This window comes from Anopheles stephensi, chromosome 3, assembly GCF_013141755.1.
Source record: "Anopheles stephensi strain Indian chromosome 3, UCI_ANSTEP_V1.0, whole genome shotgun sequence".
Lineage (NCBI taxonomy): Eukaryota > Metazoa > Arthropoda > Insecta > Diptera > Culicidae > Anopheles > Anopheles stephensi.
The window spans coordinates 53454313-53473723 of record NC_050203.1 but is presented as its reverse complement, the minus strand read 5'-3'; the positions used below and the strand labels follow the sequence as shown (position 1 = coordinate 53473723).

Sequence of the window (19411 nt, the reverse complement as noted above, 5' to 3'; positions counted from 1 at the left end):
AGGAGTAAGGAGAAAAAAAAGGAAATGGGTAAATGGGTGCCCACACACACACATACAGCTCCAACCACCACCTTCCCCCGAGGGATATCGGCATGACGGACGGAATCGATTGCTAACGAGCACGGGAAGTGAATTTCTTCTCTGCTGCGGCTTTGCGGTTGATTTCGATCAAGTTCCTTTCATCGTCCTTTCACTACGTCAGGACTCATCATTTCCCGTGCTCCACACCGTGTGTATTGATTCCTTTTCGTCCCCCCTCCCCCCCACCCTTTCTTTATTTTCCACGCCTCTCTACTTTACCTCCCTTTCCCCACCCTTCGCTCAGTCATTGCTAATCGCCGATGAAATGGTTGATTCAGGAAGATAATTTCTGTTGCGGATTCAATTGATTCAATGTCGGACGGTTTTTCCGGTGGCCAGACGGTGAGGATCTGAAGCAAACGGATGAAGGGGTGAAGTGTTTTGCGGTGAGAAGCATTTTTCTGCTTACATCGTACCAAAAGAACTCGGGTCGGCCGTTATAGATCGGGTTACAGGTGAAGCAAAACCACGAAGGCGTTATGATCAAAGATGGGAAATCAATCAGCCCAAGCGGTTGTATGATGCAAGTGTCGATAATTGGTACACACTGGAAGTTGCATAGCTGCTAGCGCTTTCGAATCAAGAGCATGCTATTGCTGAAAGGAACCTCGGACAAATAAAATCGATTAACTCCTATAGGCACTTACTAAACAATGAATAATGTAATAAAGCTACATCTTCTGGCGATGGTTCGTAAAAGTTTACTTTCAAACGATTCCAACTCCGCTCCACCCGCAGGACACACCATGTACGGTTCCGTTCGTGGAAAACCTTTCAAAGGCTCAAGCTGTAGCAGTTGTGTAAAAATAGCTCCTTGATTGCTGCTGGTGCGAGAGATGTAGATCCTTAACCTTTTACAAACCCGCGACTGCCTACGCGAAACCCGTTCCAAGGAAGCTCACTAACCGAAAGGAAACTCTCCACCGACACAGTCTGCAAATAGCTCGACCCAAAACGGGAAACCCTGCTTTCGGTGAAATTGTTTGACAGTTTGAGGTTTCCCGCTTAGCCACTGCTTCCCCCGTAACAGACACAAAGCATACCCCGATAGGCCCGAAGAAGCCCAAAGCTTTCCATCCATTTCTTGTGAACCCTTGCAGTGAACCAAACAGCATCACTTCCGACAGTTGCAGGAATTTTACCTCTAAATGGAAAAAAAAGCGCGCGTGGTTCCCATCCTTGGGAAGCGATGGGTAGGAAAGAGTCTTAAGCAAGTTAGGATTTTCGTCTAACCGCCGGCAGCAACAGCAACAACAACACCAGCTAAAAGGTGTTCTCCAAATCGAACCGCGTAACCCGATCAACGGTGTGAACGTAGACGCGAGACCAGGAATTTAAACCGTTTATCCGTAGTAAAGGGATTAGGGGGGCCTTTTGCGTGGCTTTTGCACGTGCCCTGCCTTGCCGTAAGTGGTGCGACCGGGAATTTTACATTGATTTCTGCTTAACTGAAAGATTTATGGACGCGTGAAGCGATGGCAAAAGGTATTAACGGTGAAGCACGGCATACAATTGAAGAAGCTTAGATGGCATTTTTTCACGCAAAGCATCTTAATGTTCAATAATAACACTTTGTTATGTGAACAATGTGATTAAACAGCTAGAAGATAGGTGAGTCAGATAGACTGCTAAAGAAAAAGGCTCCTTTGCTTTGCAAATTGCATACTTTTAGGCGTTTAAAATAGTTAATTTACTCTACTGTTCACTGGGAACTGTACAGGAGAGGAGAGGCCCGGTTGGATTAGCGCAAAGAACGCTGATTTTTCGCTCGGCAGTACAGTGTGTAAAATCCTTTCAATAACGTTGCATTAAGGAAGGACTGACTATCCGTATGTGTCGTACAAATAAGACTCTTAACGCAATTCTGAAGGAGAACATTACCTAAAGGATGTTCAATAAGTTCGTATTCGTTATAGATTCGTATACAGCTCGTTTCGTAAAAGCCACGCATTACAATATCGAGGTTCTTGCGAGGTGCTTCCGAGTGATATCCCCAAAACGTTTCCAACAATCCTTCAATTAAAAACTAAAAAAATCAATCTTGAAATTTTGTCTTTTAAATTCATATAAAAAATGTATTTGAACACCCTGTAGAAATTCAAGCCTGACCTAGTAAATACGAGAAGAAGAAAAATCAAGATAGTTTGAAAACAGCACTTAATTGATTACGAATGAAAGATCTCTCAACGCAACTGAAACGCCTAAATGTATGCAAATGTATTTTAAATAGCAGTTAAAAACGACATTCCGACATTAAAACCCATCTTACAACACTTTCTGAGGAACAGATCCATAACTTGGACAACTCTTCCGTAAGCCATTTCCACAAATCATTGCGAAAAACAGTAAACAGCTCTCGGGAGGTGTGTTCCTGCACGCTTAACATGCCACTCAGCTCCGCTAAGACTTTCTTATCTACTCCACCGGCAAGCAACAAGTCCTCTAGCTCAAGCATCCAATCCGCTCTCGTTCGCTCTCCGTTCGAGTACTTATGCGATCGATTTTATTTCTTTCCCATCTCGAAAGTCCTCGTTACACGCTTGTGCAAAGTATTTAGTCCAGCTGGTAGTCATTAGTCAACGCGGAAAAAAAACCCTCGGATGATGAAGGGCGAAAGAACGGTCCACCTTATGGCGGCGATACATCCGTGCATGGGAAAACAAGAATGGCGGCAGAGAAAGCCAAAAGCTTCTTTGTTTTGTTTTTGCTCGATAAAAGAAAGGCAGCTCAAGCAGCCTGCTCTCGGACAGCACTCAGAGGAGGTACTTGGTTGAAGAGGTAAAAATTTCCTGCTCAACCAAGTTCAAAGTAAGGCGGTGTACTGTGAGGATGGTAAAAGTTTTCCCGCACCCCCTTCGGGGAGCTGGCCTGGTCCGCCGGTGCCTTCATCATCGCTATTATTGTGATCATCGTCTTCGACAATCGTGTCGATTACGTGAACGGTGAAGCAAAACGGACCGGAGTACAGGTGATGCTCGCTTGTGCAATCAAGAACCCTGCCCAGCAGCTAGTACGTGGCAGCGTTACGGTAGATCCTTGGCTGGAGCAAATGGTGAGGCGCGTTGCGTTCAGCGTGGCGCGTGGAATATTAATTTTCGCTTGTGCGAACAGCACAGCAAAATAGTTGCTGGTAGAAGCGGCCTTGGACGTTAAACAACACGGGGCAACGGGCACAATCGATCGGGTGCAGCAGCAGCAGCAACTGGTGTGCCGATCCATGGACCACGCAAGGAGACGTCGGGTGGCAAGATGGTTGAGGTGTTGATAATAGTAGATGTTTTTCACCCTTCATCTTTCCCAGCTCGAAGTATCACCCAAGTGGACCAACTTTTCCCATAATCAACGATGAAATCCCGGTAAAGAGGGAATTCATGAGCTCCAAATGGGTGAACTTAAATTGACGTACTTCTCGCGGCGCCACTCCATGTTGGAAATGGAGCCGAATTAAGCATGCAACCTTAGAGCATGCTGCGGGTGTGCTTTAGCAGCAAGTTCTCTCATTTCGAATGCTTTCACATCTAAATTTGGATCGAATGGCTGGAAAAAAAAAGAAAGAGCTACCTTAAAAAAACACACACACACAAACCGCCCTACGTATCCTCGAAACCGGAATGTCAAATGACGGCTTTGATTGCGAACTCTTGGTTGAAAGTGAGTTCACGATATTAGATGGCAGCGCGCGGTGGTGTATGCTGGCTGGCCACAGCCGGAGAGAGACTCGGGATCGAAGAGTTGTCACTAGTCTATTTGCGTACCGCTTGTAATGCACGTTTCATGTTTGCCCGATTCTTGATTGGATTCGGGTGGAGTGAAATTGGAATGACATTGACACAAGTTTTAACAGCGAAGCGTCGATGGGAAAACCCCCCAACGAAACTGGAGCTGCAAGCCGCACGCCACACTGCGGAACGTGTTTTGCATCGTGTGCAGTTTTAAATTCTGCAGTTCGATAGCATTTCTACGGAAAGCGTGAACTTTTCCAGCAAAGAAAATTCGACATTCCGTCGCACTTTACGTTCATTAATTATCTAGCAGCTTATGGAGAAGCAGCTCGAAAGTGTAATTATAAGAAATGATGTCTCGATGATTGCTATCACGATGTCTCCAAGGAAAGCGCATCAAACTCGAGTCACCCGAGAGCTTCTAAACAAATCTTTCCATTATGTTCTACAGTAGACATGTTTCGAGCAGCTTAAGAAGGGCAGATTCCACCCAGCTTGCTGCGGATGCTGTGTAAGTGAAAGACACACTAGAGTACTACAAATCCGCCAGACCATAAATCGCTCCAGTTCAAGAACCGTCTCGGCGACAAAGACACCACGGGAACAATGGAATACTCGGTGGCGAAAAACGGATTGCCAAATGGTTCGCACACGAACGTACGTACGACGACCGATTGATCCGGAACGGATGAAATAAATCTGTTTACCAGGAACATTCAATTCCGTGAGCAGCAAGCGTACAACGGCATGCACCTTGTGCAACGGACTCCATTGCAGCGCTGGTTCGGCAGACGCTGTTTACTAGCAGCACGTAGCACGTCCCACAGAATCTGAAAGAAGTTCCGATACGCAGAAGCACACATTTCGGAAGTTATTGTCGGCAGAGCGGCAGACACGCTCACTCGCTAAGGTGAGTCCCGATATTCCTCGGCGTTGGCTCCCAAAAATTTATCACAATTCCCAACCCGGGTGCCAAACTACATCCGCTCAGAGGTAGTAGTCATCAGCCAGAAGAGAAAAAAAACGAAAACATTAAATTGCAAAGCGAACCGTACGTACGACTCCGATTGGCATGGAGCAATAAAGTAAAAAACAGCATACACGCACACACACACACACACACACACACACACACACAACGAATCGAAAGAAAAACATCGATAGGCGAACATGCAAAGGACCGACATTCGAACGCCGGGTGAGTGCAAAGTTCCTAGCCGGTAGTCCACCTAGTTACTCCTCCAACAACCCTGACGGTCGTGTTTAAAAAAAAAATACGAAAGGAAAAACGAATTGGAAAACTGGAAGCAGAGTTAAAGCAAATATTTGAATGGAGTTAAATTCACGGTTGTTCACCGAGAAAGATGATTGTAAAGTATGCCCCCGGATCTCCGCGTGTGTTCCGAGCACCTTTCGCTTCGATCGATTTCCCCATCACATTCTTGGGCTAGCTCACCGGTTCGGGATTTTTTTTTTTGGTTCCCTTTGCCTTGCTCTCCTTCTCTTTCGCCCCGAAAGTCGCCCACTGCTATTGGTATTCTCCCGTCCAGGGCTCCATTCAGATTCCGACTCCGGGACAACAAAAGCATCGGTTGCAACAGCACTTGATCAATGGTGCCGTTGATTATTCCTCGGGATGTGCTTTCCTCCCGGTGTGTCTGTGTGTCTGTATCCCCATCATATATCCGGTTTGGGACGGAGGGGTTAGGAGCGGATGGTGGGACTGGCAACGTGTTTTTACTGCTTTCTTTCGCTGCATTCCTTCTGCATCCGGTGATTGGAGTTCTCTATCTGGGCTATTCTCGACGCTAGTTTTTTTTCCCCCTTCAAACCTGCTCCAAATGGCTCCAAAGCTTTTTGAATAGTTTCATTCAGCTGTCGCTATCATCTTCATCCGTATCCTCTCCATTCCGAGCGGATGAGCAAATATACATACCGTCCACACACACACACACGAGCATCGAATTCTGTGCAGGACTCAATGTGGCATTCCGCCAGGAGCAGGTTCACGTTTGATATCCTGTTGCTACCGTCCGGACTCCAACCAGGACCGGCTGGGTTGGGTGGAAAGCGAGCAGGAGAAGTTTGTTTGTCTGGAGAAGAATATAGACTTACTACTTTTGAATGATTTTGATTAACAGTCCGATGATGAATGTAAAGGTACCTCGCGGTGTACCTTTAAAAGCGTAATTTGTCTACTTCCTGCCGTTGCTTCGGTCCGGAAGTTTGCAAATAATGTTATCGTGTGTAATGAGATGTGTTTTCCTTTGCGTTCGGATTCAACGTCGGAAGGCATGCCGTTATGCTCGCATTCCCTGGCAAATGTACTTTACAGCATTCGTAGACAACCTTTTTTTTCTCTTGTATTGTTCAAATTCTTTTCCTGTTTTTGCTCGTGTATACCACCACGTTCACACTAGCATTCCCGGGCACCTGCAGCACAGCATAATATCAACCTGGCAGGATCCCCGCTTGGGGCTCGGTTGCCAATCGGCGGGTGCCAATGGGAAGATGGTGTGCCACCGTTTTACCGCCCTTTCTGCGATGCGCTTTTCTAGCACGGTCTTTTGAATGTGCTGGCTGCACAAAGCTCAGCAGCTCAGCTTCGGTCTGCATGTTTGGTATGCGGCATTTTTGCATGATGGCATTTTTGTTTGCATATTTCGCTTTTTTCGCTCTCTTTTTTTTGTTGTTAGAGCGCACCGTACGAAATGGCTATCGCTGCACAGTGGTGAATTTTTTTCCCTCCCCCCGAAAGAGTGCATCGTTATTGTTGGGCACCCTCACCGCGTGCCGACTACCTTCACAACCGGCCAGCGGGAAGGATTTACGGAGCCATGGAGAATAGATAGGTGCTTATGTCTGCCGCATTTGGCCCCAGTATTGTTGTCGTTATCCGGCTTTGTTCGCCACTTGGGTTTTGTGTTGCGATTTTTGTATTTTATTTTACTAGCCCTTTTGCTTCACCAAGAAGGCACAGGATGCTCGAAGAAGGCAATACGTATTAACGGGGCCTACATAGAGAACTGCATGCTCGATAAATGGCTTCAGACAACGTGAAAACCAGTGAAAGTGTGACCCATGAGAAAGCGCGGTACTCTTCGCGCCACTTCAGTGCGTACCAGCCAACCGTGCTCGATAGCTCGATAATGTGATAAGCAAACAAGATGCCTGTTGAACAATTCTCAGCTACCCGAACGCGTGACTTCCAATTCCGTACCGGGCGTACTGGGTTCGTTTCGTTCTCACTTGCTTGGAACCAGACATTCGACCAGCCGTATCATTGCTTTCTTCACTTTGCACCCAACTTTGGGACGGCAGAGAAAGATCTACGGCCGACTGGCTGGCGATCGATTTCATTACAGTCGTAGAACGCGCACCGGAAGGTTATACCGAACGAGCTTCACTTTACTTGGGGAACAACAACGAAAACATGATCTTTAAGTGAGGCAGATACGATCCATAACCAGTGTTTGTGTGATAGTTTATCCAATCCCACAGGGAAACTTAATTTGTATCTGTGTGTGTGTGTGATTTGTTGCAACGAAATGGCGTTCGCGATTCGTACAGCGATTTCGGTTGTGTTGTGTCTGCTGATGGTTGACGCACTGCAATTGGCCGTAAACGAAGGTTGCCCAAAAGCCACTCGGCCGCACATGACGCGATGTGATCAGTATTATCGTTGCACTGTGCTCTCGAAAGATGCCCACGTGTGGGTTGCGACCCAGTGCCAGAAGGGACTCGTGTATCTGCACCATCTCGGCACATGTGTCGTACCAGGTGAGTAGCATGCGGTTTCGTGAGCGGGGCGCATGAAATTAGGACAAACAGCTGCCTTTAGTTGCTCGCTGTTGCTCTAATTCTTATGTGCGATAAGTGAAACTTGGCACTGCTCTGCACCACTCGAATGCAGGTCAGCTGAAACGTCGACTGGATGGAGCGGTGTGCTAATGAAACGTGAAATATGACTCCACACATGCATGGAGGCTATCGCGTTGTGCTTTTTTAAATGAAAGTGGTTTTATCGTGCTGCTATAGTTTTAAGGTTTGTTTCCGCTTTCTATCCCTCTCTACAACAGATAACGATTGGGAATGTGACGTTTCGGCCGAAAATGAAAGGAACCATAGTTATGAAAATGTGTACGGAATAGACAACCTGAATGTTCCTGCGTCATTAGCGACCAACTCTAACTCTGCCAGTGAAGAAAGCTCTTCGGCATCGAAAGAAGAGAGCATGAAATCGAATGATTCCCCGCAGAGCGATCTGAATGATATGGAATCGAGTGGCGATGGTAGTCCGGAACGAGTTAACGATGAGCCGAACCACACAGCAGCGAGTGCTAGCAACATTACCATTGCTCCTGCTGGGGTAACTACCTCAACAACACTATCGTCAGGAACCTTAAGTTCTTCAATGCTTGACTCTTTCCTGAGCTATTACGACACGCAAAATGCGCTAAAGCTCAAAACAAAGCAACAATCTCCACCGAAAATGGATGAGAAGAACTACCTGGACCATCTGAAGCAGATCGTGAGCCAACAGAAACAGCTAAACGAAATGGCACGAATACCAAGCCAGATGGATATGTTCAACTATAAATCCGTCCCAGTGCAGCAGCTCACGGCAAAGAAAGAACCTGTTGTAGACGAACCATTATCGAATCTTAATCTCTCACCAGGCATGCAGGACATCATTAAAAGCATTCTGGACATTTCTCAAAAAGCGATTGCAAATCAAAAACCACCGGCTGATGCTCCTTCTCCTGCACCGGAAGTGAAAGATCCAGTTGTGAAGCCTATTTTTATTCCGATTTCGGTAAATCCTGTCCCAGCACCAAGCGTTCAAACCCCACCGACTACAGAGCAACCGGTGAAAGCTCAATATCCCGCCTCGTACGGTATGGAACTGTCTGGACCTCCAAGTTTGAGGCAGAACACAGTACAAAACAGTTTAAGGATTCCGGAAGCAAACGACACACAATTTAATGTCTTCCCACAGCAAGTGCTGTACGATGCTTATGGGAATAGGTATGTGTCGAAGAATAGCTATCAACCACTGTCACTACCAAGCTATTCGAACGAACTCTATAACCCCTACCTGAGAACAGTGCCTCAGTCGTCAATGATGATCGATCCTCCTTCAGGATCATTCTATTCCAATAATGGCCTTATGTCTACAGTGCACATCCCGCCTTCAAGATTTTCCGATCCGCTGCCTTACTTTCAAGGCTATGGACAATCCTCTCAGCAAATAAGTCCATTAGTGAGAGATTATGATGCAGCTGATGGCTTCAGCGATCGAGTGAAGCTCCTTGAATCAATCGACTCGATCGACGCTGACGGAGTGCAGGATGCAAGTCTGGAAAAAGATCTCCCGCTGCCAGCGAACCGTCACTCCGTTGACATGGATGATGATGTTTCGGGCGAGAATGTCGATACGGATAGTGCCAACTCCCAGTACACGAGGAAGCTATTCACACTGGGCGATATGACATTCGATTACGAGCAGTACAAGGACAGCATGCTTCCGCTGGTCGACGCCAATCCGGACGACGAGCGAATCTCCATCGTGCTGTGCATGGTGGGCAGCCGACAGCCGAACAATACCGATTGCTTCCGGTACTACATCTGCAATCCGCATAATGGTGTGTTCCAGTCGTACACCTGTCCCCCGACAACGGCGTTCAACAAGAAATCTCGCATGTGCGATATTGCCTCGTACAAACAGTGTAAGCAGCTGATGACTCCACCGGCACCACCACGCGCCCAACTGCGAACGCGCAAGCAACCCCAATCTGCAAAGCAAAGCGTTACCCAGATCAATCAGATCAAGCAGGAACTGCTCAAAGCCCAAAAGTACGTCGAGTTGATAAGGCTCGAGGCGAGCAAGCTGCGGCAGCACAATCGTGTCCCAGCGTCCAGCAGCCAGCAAGTTATTTACCTTCCATTGATGGGTGGCCAGACACCGGTTCGCGAAAACACCCGCGTGAAACAGAAGGCCGAGGTGTCCAAGAAAAAGAAACGACCATCCATCGGTACGAAACGCATCGCAGCGGCTACAACTACAGCCAAACCGACGCAAAGTGTGCCACGATGCCGGCTGGAAGGACGTATGGCGGATCCGATGGACAAAAGCAACTACTACGTGTGTCACCGGAAGAATCCGAACAAGTTCATCAAGATTAAGATGGCCTGTCCGGCGGATCTTTTGTACTGTGCCGACACGCAGTACTGCACGCTGAGGACCAACTGCTGAGATGAGGCGTTTAGGTCTGTTTTTTGTGTTCTTCCGGTGGACATTATTTATTCTACGCCGATTATTTATTCAAACTGCAGGCGAGTTATTAAAGATGTTATGTACATGTGTAAGCCATTCGGGGATAGCTGCCGTTAAATATATACGCGAAAAGAGAAGCAGCAAGACAGAGAACTATCCGCTACGGCTAGATATCACAGCGGCGTGCTTATCATACTGTGCTGTTCATTTTAGCAGGCGTTAGAAAGAAAAACTATTCTCAAACAATGCGTCCCCGACTTTCACCGGCTCTCCATCTCTCCGGTCCCTCTTTTCGGTCCTGATACCGATAGGTTGCAGTTATTTTTACTGTTCTGCGCTATTTTTCTTTACACAAAAATGTCATAAACACACAACTTTCCCCGACGGTGTACCGAAAGGTTAGTACCACCGACGGAGAGCAGCGCATCCGGGCTTCTCCCGAGCGACCGAGCGACATTCCATTGTCAGCCGTCGCGCTGGCTAAGCTGGTAACCGGTGGAAGTAACGACAGTGGAAAACAATTCACCGAACACAGATGCAGCTCGGTGCAGATTGCAAATGCCACTCGGGAAAGTGGAACTAAACCCCGTTGTCTCGTCCAGCTTCACTCTCTCTCCCTGCTCGCCGATAGTCTGTCTGTCCACACTCCATGGTGTTATTGTATAGGCCGTCGGTTTTGTACCGGGAAGGAATGCGGTGCGGTGCGATGAACAGCTCGAGTATAAATAAAGCATATTTAAAATTAAATGTATATTGCCGGGCATTTCCCTGAGTGGGGGGTTTGGAGTTGAGGACCAGACAAAGTCTGGGGAGGTTGAAAGGCGTACCTTATCTCTGGATCCGGCGTATCCCTTTATGATGTCATAAATCGCGCAAACCACTAAAGCTGTCACGGCCGTTTCCTTGCAGAGGATGGCCGCGCCGGCCAGCAGAACGGTGACGGCGAGGGCCAACCACTGCCGGCCGTCGCCCCACTGCCGCCACCGGACGTGACGTATGTAGGCGAGCAGCGCGAGCAGGTAGAAGATGCACCCGGTCAGATCCGCCCGGCCAACGACGCCCGCCACCGCCTCGGTGTGGATGGGATGGGCCGCAAACAGCAGCCCGGTGATGGCCACCCCGGACCGGCCACCCATCGGCAGGATGTGCCGGGCCAGCTTCACCACGAGCCCGGTCGCTAGCGAGTGGAGCAGCACGTTGACCAGGTGGTAGCCGAACGGTTTGAACCCGTCCACCAGGTAGTTGAGCTTGAAGCTGGCCACGCACAGCGGACGGTAGGAGCCGTGCGAGCCGGAATCCACCAGCGGTGTCCCCCAGAAGTCGTTCTGCAGCATCTGAGCCCAGCCGCCCGTACCGAGCACGTCCGGATTGCCAAGGATCGCTCGTCTGCAAGGAGAGAGAGAGAGAGAGAGAGAGAGAAACGGAGAAGAGAGTCAGTGTTTGTGTGAGTCAGGTGAGAAAGTCAGCAGAAGAAGCCGTGACGATGATGATGGCTAGAGGCGCCACGAGTAATGCTAAGCTGGGTGTATGTGTGCGACGAGTGTCGGTCCTTCCGGCACGGTGTGCGCACACCAGTATCTAACTAATAGTGCACTAATGACGGAATCGAATTAGCAGAAGACGACGCGCCAGACGACTGCAATTGCATTATTCACATTCACGCGCCCCATTCGTCCCCGGGTTCGATACAGTACAGTCTCGGCGACATCGCCTCCCCAGAAGGTACGAGATCCGAAGAAGGCGGCTTTTGCGCTCATGCATATTAATGCCTTTCCGACCGCATCGTCCCGTGCTCGGCGGTGGAGTGTATTTGGAGGATTGTGAAGGCTCCTGTTTATTGCCAACTTCACACACACACACATGGACCAGTCCCGGACGGTCGTTTCCTACCAAGAAGGCACTCGCACGCAAACCGGTGGACACGGCGTTCGTTTGCTGGCTCGGGGGGAAACGACAACATTTATAAATTAAAACCATAAAGTATAATCCATGCGCATATTTGATACAATTATTTTCTCATTAGAAGCTTAGATCCACTTCTCGGTTGGTGGGGAACGCGTTTCCTGTGGACGTGGAGGACGCTTTGGATAATACCCGCTCGAACACTTTTTACTGTTCTAGGCAAGCGCAATCTCGTCTGATTATGCTTCCTTTGTAGCTTTGCCACAATGTCTATACACTGCCCCGGATAAGCACACCGCACACACACACGTCTGTTTGTTGAGATGGTAAACTTTGTTAGCGCTCGGGAGTAAGTTTGAGTATGCGGAGGTTCTGTGGTGGCGTAGTACAAAGTTCTGTATATAATTTTCCACCGGCACTAATGTCACACCGATGGAATCGTAGCCGGCCGGACGGTACGCCCGATATTGCGTATGTTTTTGTTTTGAGATCGCTGTGCATGTTGTGGCCACGCTGTACATTATTAATACATCCCATCGAGCGCGGGTTTGCCCAATAGCGGTGATGCAATATCCCGACTCCCGTATCTATGCAGTCGAGTGTGACCGCATTGTTGCGCTCGCACGATAATCCGTCCGTTAATATCGCTGACAACGAAGCCACTTATCCAACGCCAATCACCGCGCTCATCCCGCACGGCCCTATTCGGTCACAGCGCAGCCATCACTCACCCTGGCAGCAGTCCGGCAGTTCATGGCGCGAAATATTCATGATGATGAAATCGACGTTATCGGAATGGGGTAGCGCACTAACCGGGTGCACATTCGCAATAAACGCGCCGTCACACACGCACTCTAGTGGAAGTGAAAGTTGAGACATTATGCTGCACAAAACCCGTCCGCCGTTCTCCATGACCACAGACCCGCTCGGTTCCGCCCTTCAGAATCTTGATGGTATGCTAAAACTAATCGATCATACAGACTATTAACATTCGCTTCCATTGCATTCCCCAGGCGTAGCTACTACCGCCAAGCCACACCACGCGACTCCGTGCCATGTGCGTAGTATGGAGGCGATTCGATATTATCCTGGCTCTTGCGAGGGATATGCAATTTCGCAACGGTGGGCGTCGTCCTTCGAGCGATAAACCACAATGCCATCAACTTTCGCATTACGATGTTCGCCCCCCATCCCGCGACCATATTGCCGCCCTGTGAGTAAGCGCACTTGCACGAGACCTTTTCGCTCGAGGTGAGCACACGGGCACAGGCACACACACATTCCGGCACACTGTGCACCAACGATCAATTCATCACCTTCCATTGCCTCCACCCAGAGAGCTGGTGGGGATCCGGTCGTGGTCCGGGCGAGCATGGTGAGTTGATAAACATATTTTATCCACCCGGCACCGTACATTGACGCCCGAGTCGGCGAGAGTAATAATGGCGAGCCTGCAATAAGCCCGCGGGCCTGAACGACCGACCGTACAGTGCAACTGGCATATTACTTTGCCGACGCTGTACTACGCCTGTTAATGCAAAATGGGCGAGTTATTATTTTGTGCATTTCATGTGCTTCCTGACTGGTGGCTGCTTCCTGCTTTCCGAAGTGCGTCCTGATGCTTCTGGTGGAGAACGTGAAACGATACAGGTTTTATTGGCTTCGCTGGAGACGGACAGGAATCAGAGACAGAGAGGCAAACAGAGGGAGCTCAAATCTTTTTCAACATTGTACGTTAAGCGACCGTTGTGACTATCGTTCTGGCTGCTGTAAAGGAATTTGTGTTCCCAAAAAATGACATTTAGCACGAGCGTATTTTGGCGCCCGGGCACGCAACTGGCAATGGCGGAGAACGCTCCGGACGCTCCGGTTCATTCTGTCAAAATTCCTGCCCAAGAATGTGTGATTGAAATAGCTCACCTTTCCCTGCAGACGTTGATGCTCATCTTTGTAAACAGCAGACCGAGAAGCGTATTGGGACGTGGTACAACAATCCCTGCTGGTCAGAGAAACCTGATCCTTCCAAGTTTCCAGCATGGTACGCACGCACAAACACAGCCCGGTGAAAGATATGTTTACTCTCCCGCCAACAGCAAACAGCCAGCATTCCGTTGCTGCCCACCCCCGTGGAGACTCGGAAACCAAGGCCGACGACGTCACAATTTGGGGAGCGTTCGGCAGCCACCAAAATTGATCGCGTGTGCGCACAGAATCGGATCCCGCATGAGCATCACGATGGTGGCCACACTCAACAACACCGTCGCGCACCACCGTATCAAGCGGTTTTTGACGATGGCGAGGGCTGAGTGATTGTGGATTTTCTTCGAGTTTCCACTCGACGGTTCCTTTCAACACAATCCGCACCGGCACAATGAATGTGGCCTCCTCACTCTCCCCTCCCCCCCCCCCCTCCTTCCCGCTGATGCTATTGTGGAAAGATGGAAAGATAGCAGAATCAACGGAAAACCACTCACCAAACGTTCGCGAGCGAGTGCATTCCGTCGGTGTGAATCCGACCATCGCTAATTAGTTTCACAACCCGGCATGGTACCGGTCGCGCTACGGGTTATCTGTGGTGCTAAAACGGGGGTGGTGCCGTGGGTTTTGTTGGAGGCAATGGAGTTTGTGGTTTTGCAATCTCGATCCCGGTATCCTTTGACAGGGTTTTTGGCCGGGATGTGCGGGATGATCCTGATTCGGACGTCGCACGTCGTAGAAACCGCAACCGGAAATGCACTATTTCAAAGAGCGACAGTAGTCAGCTTGGTTGAATCGGTTGACCAACTACCGGCACCGAAACGGTGGTCCGGGACGAGCATCTACTACTCGTCCGCGTCGCTCATTGTGCATTCTGACAGGGGCGGGTGCCGGTTGTTTATACGGAAGGACATCGAATTACCTCCCGCCAGTAGTAGCAGCAGCAGCAGCAGCAACAGCAGCTGGACACGCTGCACGGAGCGTTTTGAAGTTCACCGGATCGTCGTCGTGTTTTTACAAGAGCGCATTACATTATCAACATAAATCTTTCCTTTCTTGGTCGGACGCTGGTCTACCGGAGTAGAGCAGTTGGCAGTGAGGACAACGAAGGGCGAGATAAAAATTCAATAGACATGAAACAAAGAAACATTGCTCCACGGTACGCGAACGTCAATGAGAAATGGGCAACAAGCACCACGGAAGCGTTGCACACTGCAAACAAGCATTCGCGAGAACATGGGTGACCTTATGCGGGAAACTTTGCCCGGTCGATGCCCGCTTTGGCAGTGCAGTGGTAAGACTTTGTTACAAGAAAGTGAGACCACCGTTGTACCAGATCGGGATAAAAGTGGGATAAACAAGATTGAAAGCAACAGCGAAAACAAAACGGGAATGCTACCACCTCAAGATTCGCAAGATATATGATGGCATTCAAGATTGCAAATAAATAAACACAATCACATGGTCTTCCGGTTCTTCGCTCTTCAGAAGCAATTGAGAAAGAAGACGGAGAGCAGATTTTTCGAAAGTTACCGAACCCGGTACGAAACCGAATCCAAATCCGGTCCTTAAAAAAGCTTCAACTTCAGGACGTAAGGATTTTTTGTTGCCGTCTCTGGGACGTGTTTGCTCGGTCCCGGTTTTTTTGTTTTTTTTTTTTTTTGGGGGGATGGGTTTGTGCTCCACTGATCCAGGATATGGTTGGTGTTGGCACAGGATGTAACGAGTGCAAAACAAAATCATCCCTTTTTCTGCACTGAGGTACTGAGGCAAAACCCAACTTCCTGTGTCGTCTAGCTCGCGCGGACGTTTCCACCGTCCGGAGCACATGGTAGATATATTTTCGGTACCTGCTCCATTTCCGGTGTCGTAGACGTGCAAGGTCGGGCTTGGATGAAACTCACCTTTAAATTGACAAACAGATGAGAAAGAAGAGAGAGAGAGAGCGAGAGAGAAAGAGCTCATACACACACACTCACATCCTGAGTTGAAACGGATGTCGAAGCTCCTGAGCACGGACGGACCCTGCAGGATGTTTGTCGTTTTCGGCTTTGTTTTTTTTCTATTGCTCCTGGGATTATTTGAAGGATTTCGACAGTGCTCGTTCGACGGTTGGCAACCCGTACGGAGAGAGCGGAATGGACCGGAAGCATCAAGGTTTCCGACCGAACCGGACGCTCGCGAACTGACGGGTTTCCCATGGTCAAAACAAATGCTTCGCAAATGGTTGGAAAATTAGCACAGTATTTGGGATGGCGGCGGAGAGCAAACAGATGCTATTCTCGGAAGGCATGGGACAACGTGCAGATGTTTTTGGGTTATGGGGTTTTATACGGAGCATGATCTGGTGAGGATCGATACTTGAATCTTAAAGATAGCATTACATTGAAGAAGAGAATTTAATGTTACGTGGACAGTATTTTAATCTGAGCTCACCACGAAACAGTGCATGATGGCGTCCCCATCGGGTCGTATTACCTAACATCTTTACAGGACACTTAAGTGTGAGCTATACACTTAGCCATTAAACTTGAGCCGCTAGCTTTTTGTTGTGTGTAAAGATGTCGCAAAAAACTGACTCCCATTGACTTGCGCCATTGTCAACGAATATGGCCGCACGCGTTCGCGTTACAAAATGGAGCATGAAATAGCAGCCCATCGTCGTCGCGTCCACCACTTCACCACTTAGTGGCGTAATCTAAAACGTTCTGGCCGTGATTAGATTCCACTCGAAACTGTCAATGATGCATTACGGTGTAGTCTGTTTCGATGGTGTTTTCCTTTTTCTTCTGTTTGCTCCCTATGCCCTTCATACGGCGTTCCTCGTCAGTTAAACGCTTCCATTGCGACGGTAAAAACTAGGGATGGTCATTTTTGCTGTCTAATGTTTGCTGCCTGCCGAGTGGGATGGAACCAATCGTGAGCTTTTTTTTGTGTTGCTTGGGTATGGGACGAAAAGGCAGCCAAAGCCAGCACCCACCACAATGACTTTCGAAGACCCGCCGGTCCATTTCATGAAGCTAATAGCTTCCCTAGTCCTTCAAATCTGGTTGGTATGGTCGAAAAAGCCTGTACGTCCACTCCCGGCTACTCCCGGTGTGTGTGTGTCCCTGTAGTCACGATGGCAAGGTGGCTGTCAAATGCAGTGAAAATGAGACGCTAGACTAAAGAGGAAAGCAAACAAGATTTATGGAATAAGCAAACGTCCGACACGGGGGACACTCGGGACGGGACGACACCGCTTTTTCTCGCAAGATGGAAGGGTTCTTCCCGAGAGTAAGATGGACGGTTTATTGACCAAAATGAGGTAATGGAGCACTGAGCTAGCTGGGCTCCGCCTGGTCCCGGCTAGGCGGTTGGGTACGATGAACGGTAAAGATGAACCAGAGTTGAAGCTGTCGTTTGATAATGATGCTCATAAATCTGCCCACCGTCTAGCGTCTAGGCAACGGTAGGCAACGCTGCCACGGCAATGAAGGAGCCGGAAGAAAAGGGAAGGCCGCTTTCATTGGTGTACTTTATCCGTGCGCTTCCTGTTGCTAGCGCTCCGGTGCCGGTGTGTTGTGTGGTTAGTTTTTACACCTGTGTACGTGTGCCCGGCTCGAGAAGTTCTGCGGCACAGCGCTCAGCCAACATCTTGAATCCCTCGTCTAGCGTCCTAGAAATCGTCTAACGAGTTCTTTAGATGCTTCTGGTTGCAATAATGATGATATCTCGGAGCGGATGCAAACCGCTACCTTTTTCGTACGAAAATCTTACAGACATATCATGCAGGAATGCTTCCGGAGATGGCAGACACACACACACACCCATACACTGAGAGCTGTGTGGGTTGTGGTTACACATTAAGGAGCATCCACCGACTCTTCATCGAGCGTTTTGCAAGGATAAACGGGCCAGGTTATGGGACTAAAGATGCACCGTATTTCAGAGGTCAGAGTGCAGATTGAAGTACTGCAGACGGCAGAACCGAAGCCCAGAGTCCGAGGGAAAGGAAAATCTTTACCATCCAGTGCCGCAGGCGAAGAGTAAACCAAATGTGATGCATAATCTTACCGACAAGATGTATCGTTGGAATTAAAACGATAAAACGATCCAATATCTTGCAAGATGGCAGAACGGTTGCACAAATACACAGCATGATTGAGAGCCGAGTTTTTGAGCCAGAAATCAGCAGTATTACAGCATCATCGACATTGGCCGGCTTTGGGTTGGGATGAGCCTTTGCTATGGCGATGCGAAAATTCTACAGGGAAATAGGGCTGTCACGACTCGGAAGGAAATGGCAAGACTTCTGGTGAGCGGTGATAGATGAGCACTTCCTCCCCGGGCTGTGGTGTTGATCGGATGGGGATTTGTGGTCAGACAAGTTCAGTTCGATTTTTTAGCTTTTATTGGCCATGCAGGAGTGCAGGAATCATAGAAAAAAGTGCTTTGTGTCACAAGAGCTTTAAAAGCGATTATGTGTAGTGCTCTATCCCGGGAACATGCTCTTATACAGATTATAGAAACAGGAAATTTAAAGGTGGATTTTAAGTTGGAAATTGATTCTATTCATTCATTACGCGCTTTAGTATGCTAACCTTCACTGAATAAAGTGAAACTTTTTAACAATCTTACTTAAAACAGCAAAAAAAAATCAACAGAAAAAACACTTAAAATTGTCACCGCCTAAAAGAATGCCGCCAGCTGTCACTAAAGCTGCGAAACTTTTAATTATGTACAGTTCTGCAGGTTTCATTTTGCACAGAATATAATAAAATGAAAAGTTTTCTTTTGCATTTCCACGCAAAGCGTAGATTTGTTCCCAAAGTTTTCGTTCGGCTTTGTTTCGTTAAATCGGAGGGAAGATTTCGGGAAGTAGGGCAGAGCAGAAGCGATGGATTTACCAAAATGAAAGGCAAAGGTGCAAACGGAAGTAAAGGATATTGCAAGAGATCGTATATCTTTTTAAAAAATATTTATGAAATTTATGTACAGAAAAATACTAAATTTTCATAACATTTTCGCATAGTTTTCTCGTCGAAAGCTTCCAGGCACTCTCCAAATAAATTCAACTGTTCAATAACTCCAAACCACTCGTTCCAGCTCGCAGTTCTGTCGTGAAATAATTTAACCACTCGATAAACTGGTGACAGAAATTAAAAGCATCCGTCACAGTGCCACCAACGGGAAGGGCGGACAGTCCAAATCAAGTCCATCTTTCCGTTCTGATCCGATCCGATTTCCGATCACGTGTTTTTTCGCTCGATTGCACTTCCGGCGGAAGTTTTATTCTTTACCCAACTACCGTATGCTTCTTTACTTCCATCCGTGCCTTCTCCTATCTTCGTCGAAGTAATTGAATTTCTAATTATTCGCAAATTAATTTCCGCGCGCACGGGCTACTATCGGAAAGAACCAAACACAGCGAACCAAGAGAGGACACCATTAAAATTCTGAAGAATTCTAG

The 19411-nt window shown here is 48.3% G+C and overlaps 2 protein-coding genes across 4 annotated transcripts in view; one reads left to right on the top strand and one right to left on the bottom strand.

Moving 5' to 3' along the window:
• LOC118513242 (protein O-mannosyl-transferase TMTC2) overlaps window positions 1–19411 on the bottom strand; it is a 179224-nt gene that overhangs the window by 85279 nt on the left and 74534 nt on the right. For all 3 annotated transcript variants that reach the window (XM_036058798.1, XM_036058799.1, XM_036058800.1), the window contains exon 4: window positions 10908–11466. In XM_036058798.1, coding sequence (XP_035914691.1) covers window positions 10908–11466 — 559 coding nt within the window. The remainder of the gene's footprint in view (window positions 1–10907; window positions 11467–19411) is intronic.
• LOC118513243 lies at window positions 6115–10235 on the top strand. The gene is made up of 2 exons (XM_036058801.1): window positions 6115–7583; window positions 7883–10235. Exons 1-2 carry the CDS (start codon window positions 7352–7354, stop codon window positions 10057–10059), a joined length of 2409 nt encoding a protein of 802 aa, XP_035914694.1. The 5' UTR covers window positions 6115–7351; the 3' UTR covers window positions 10060–10235.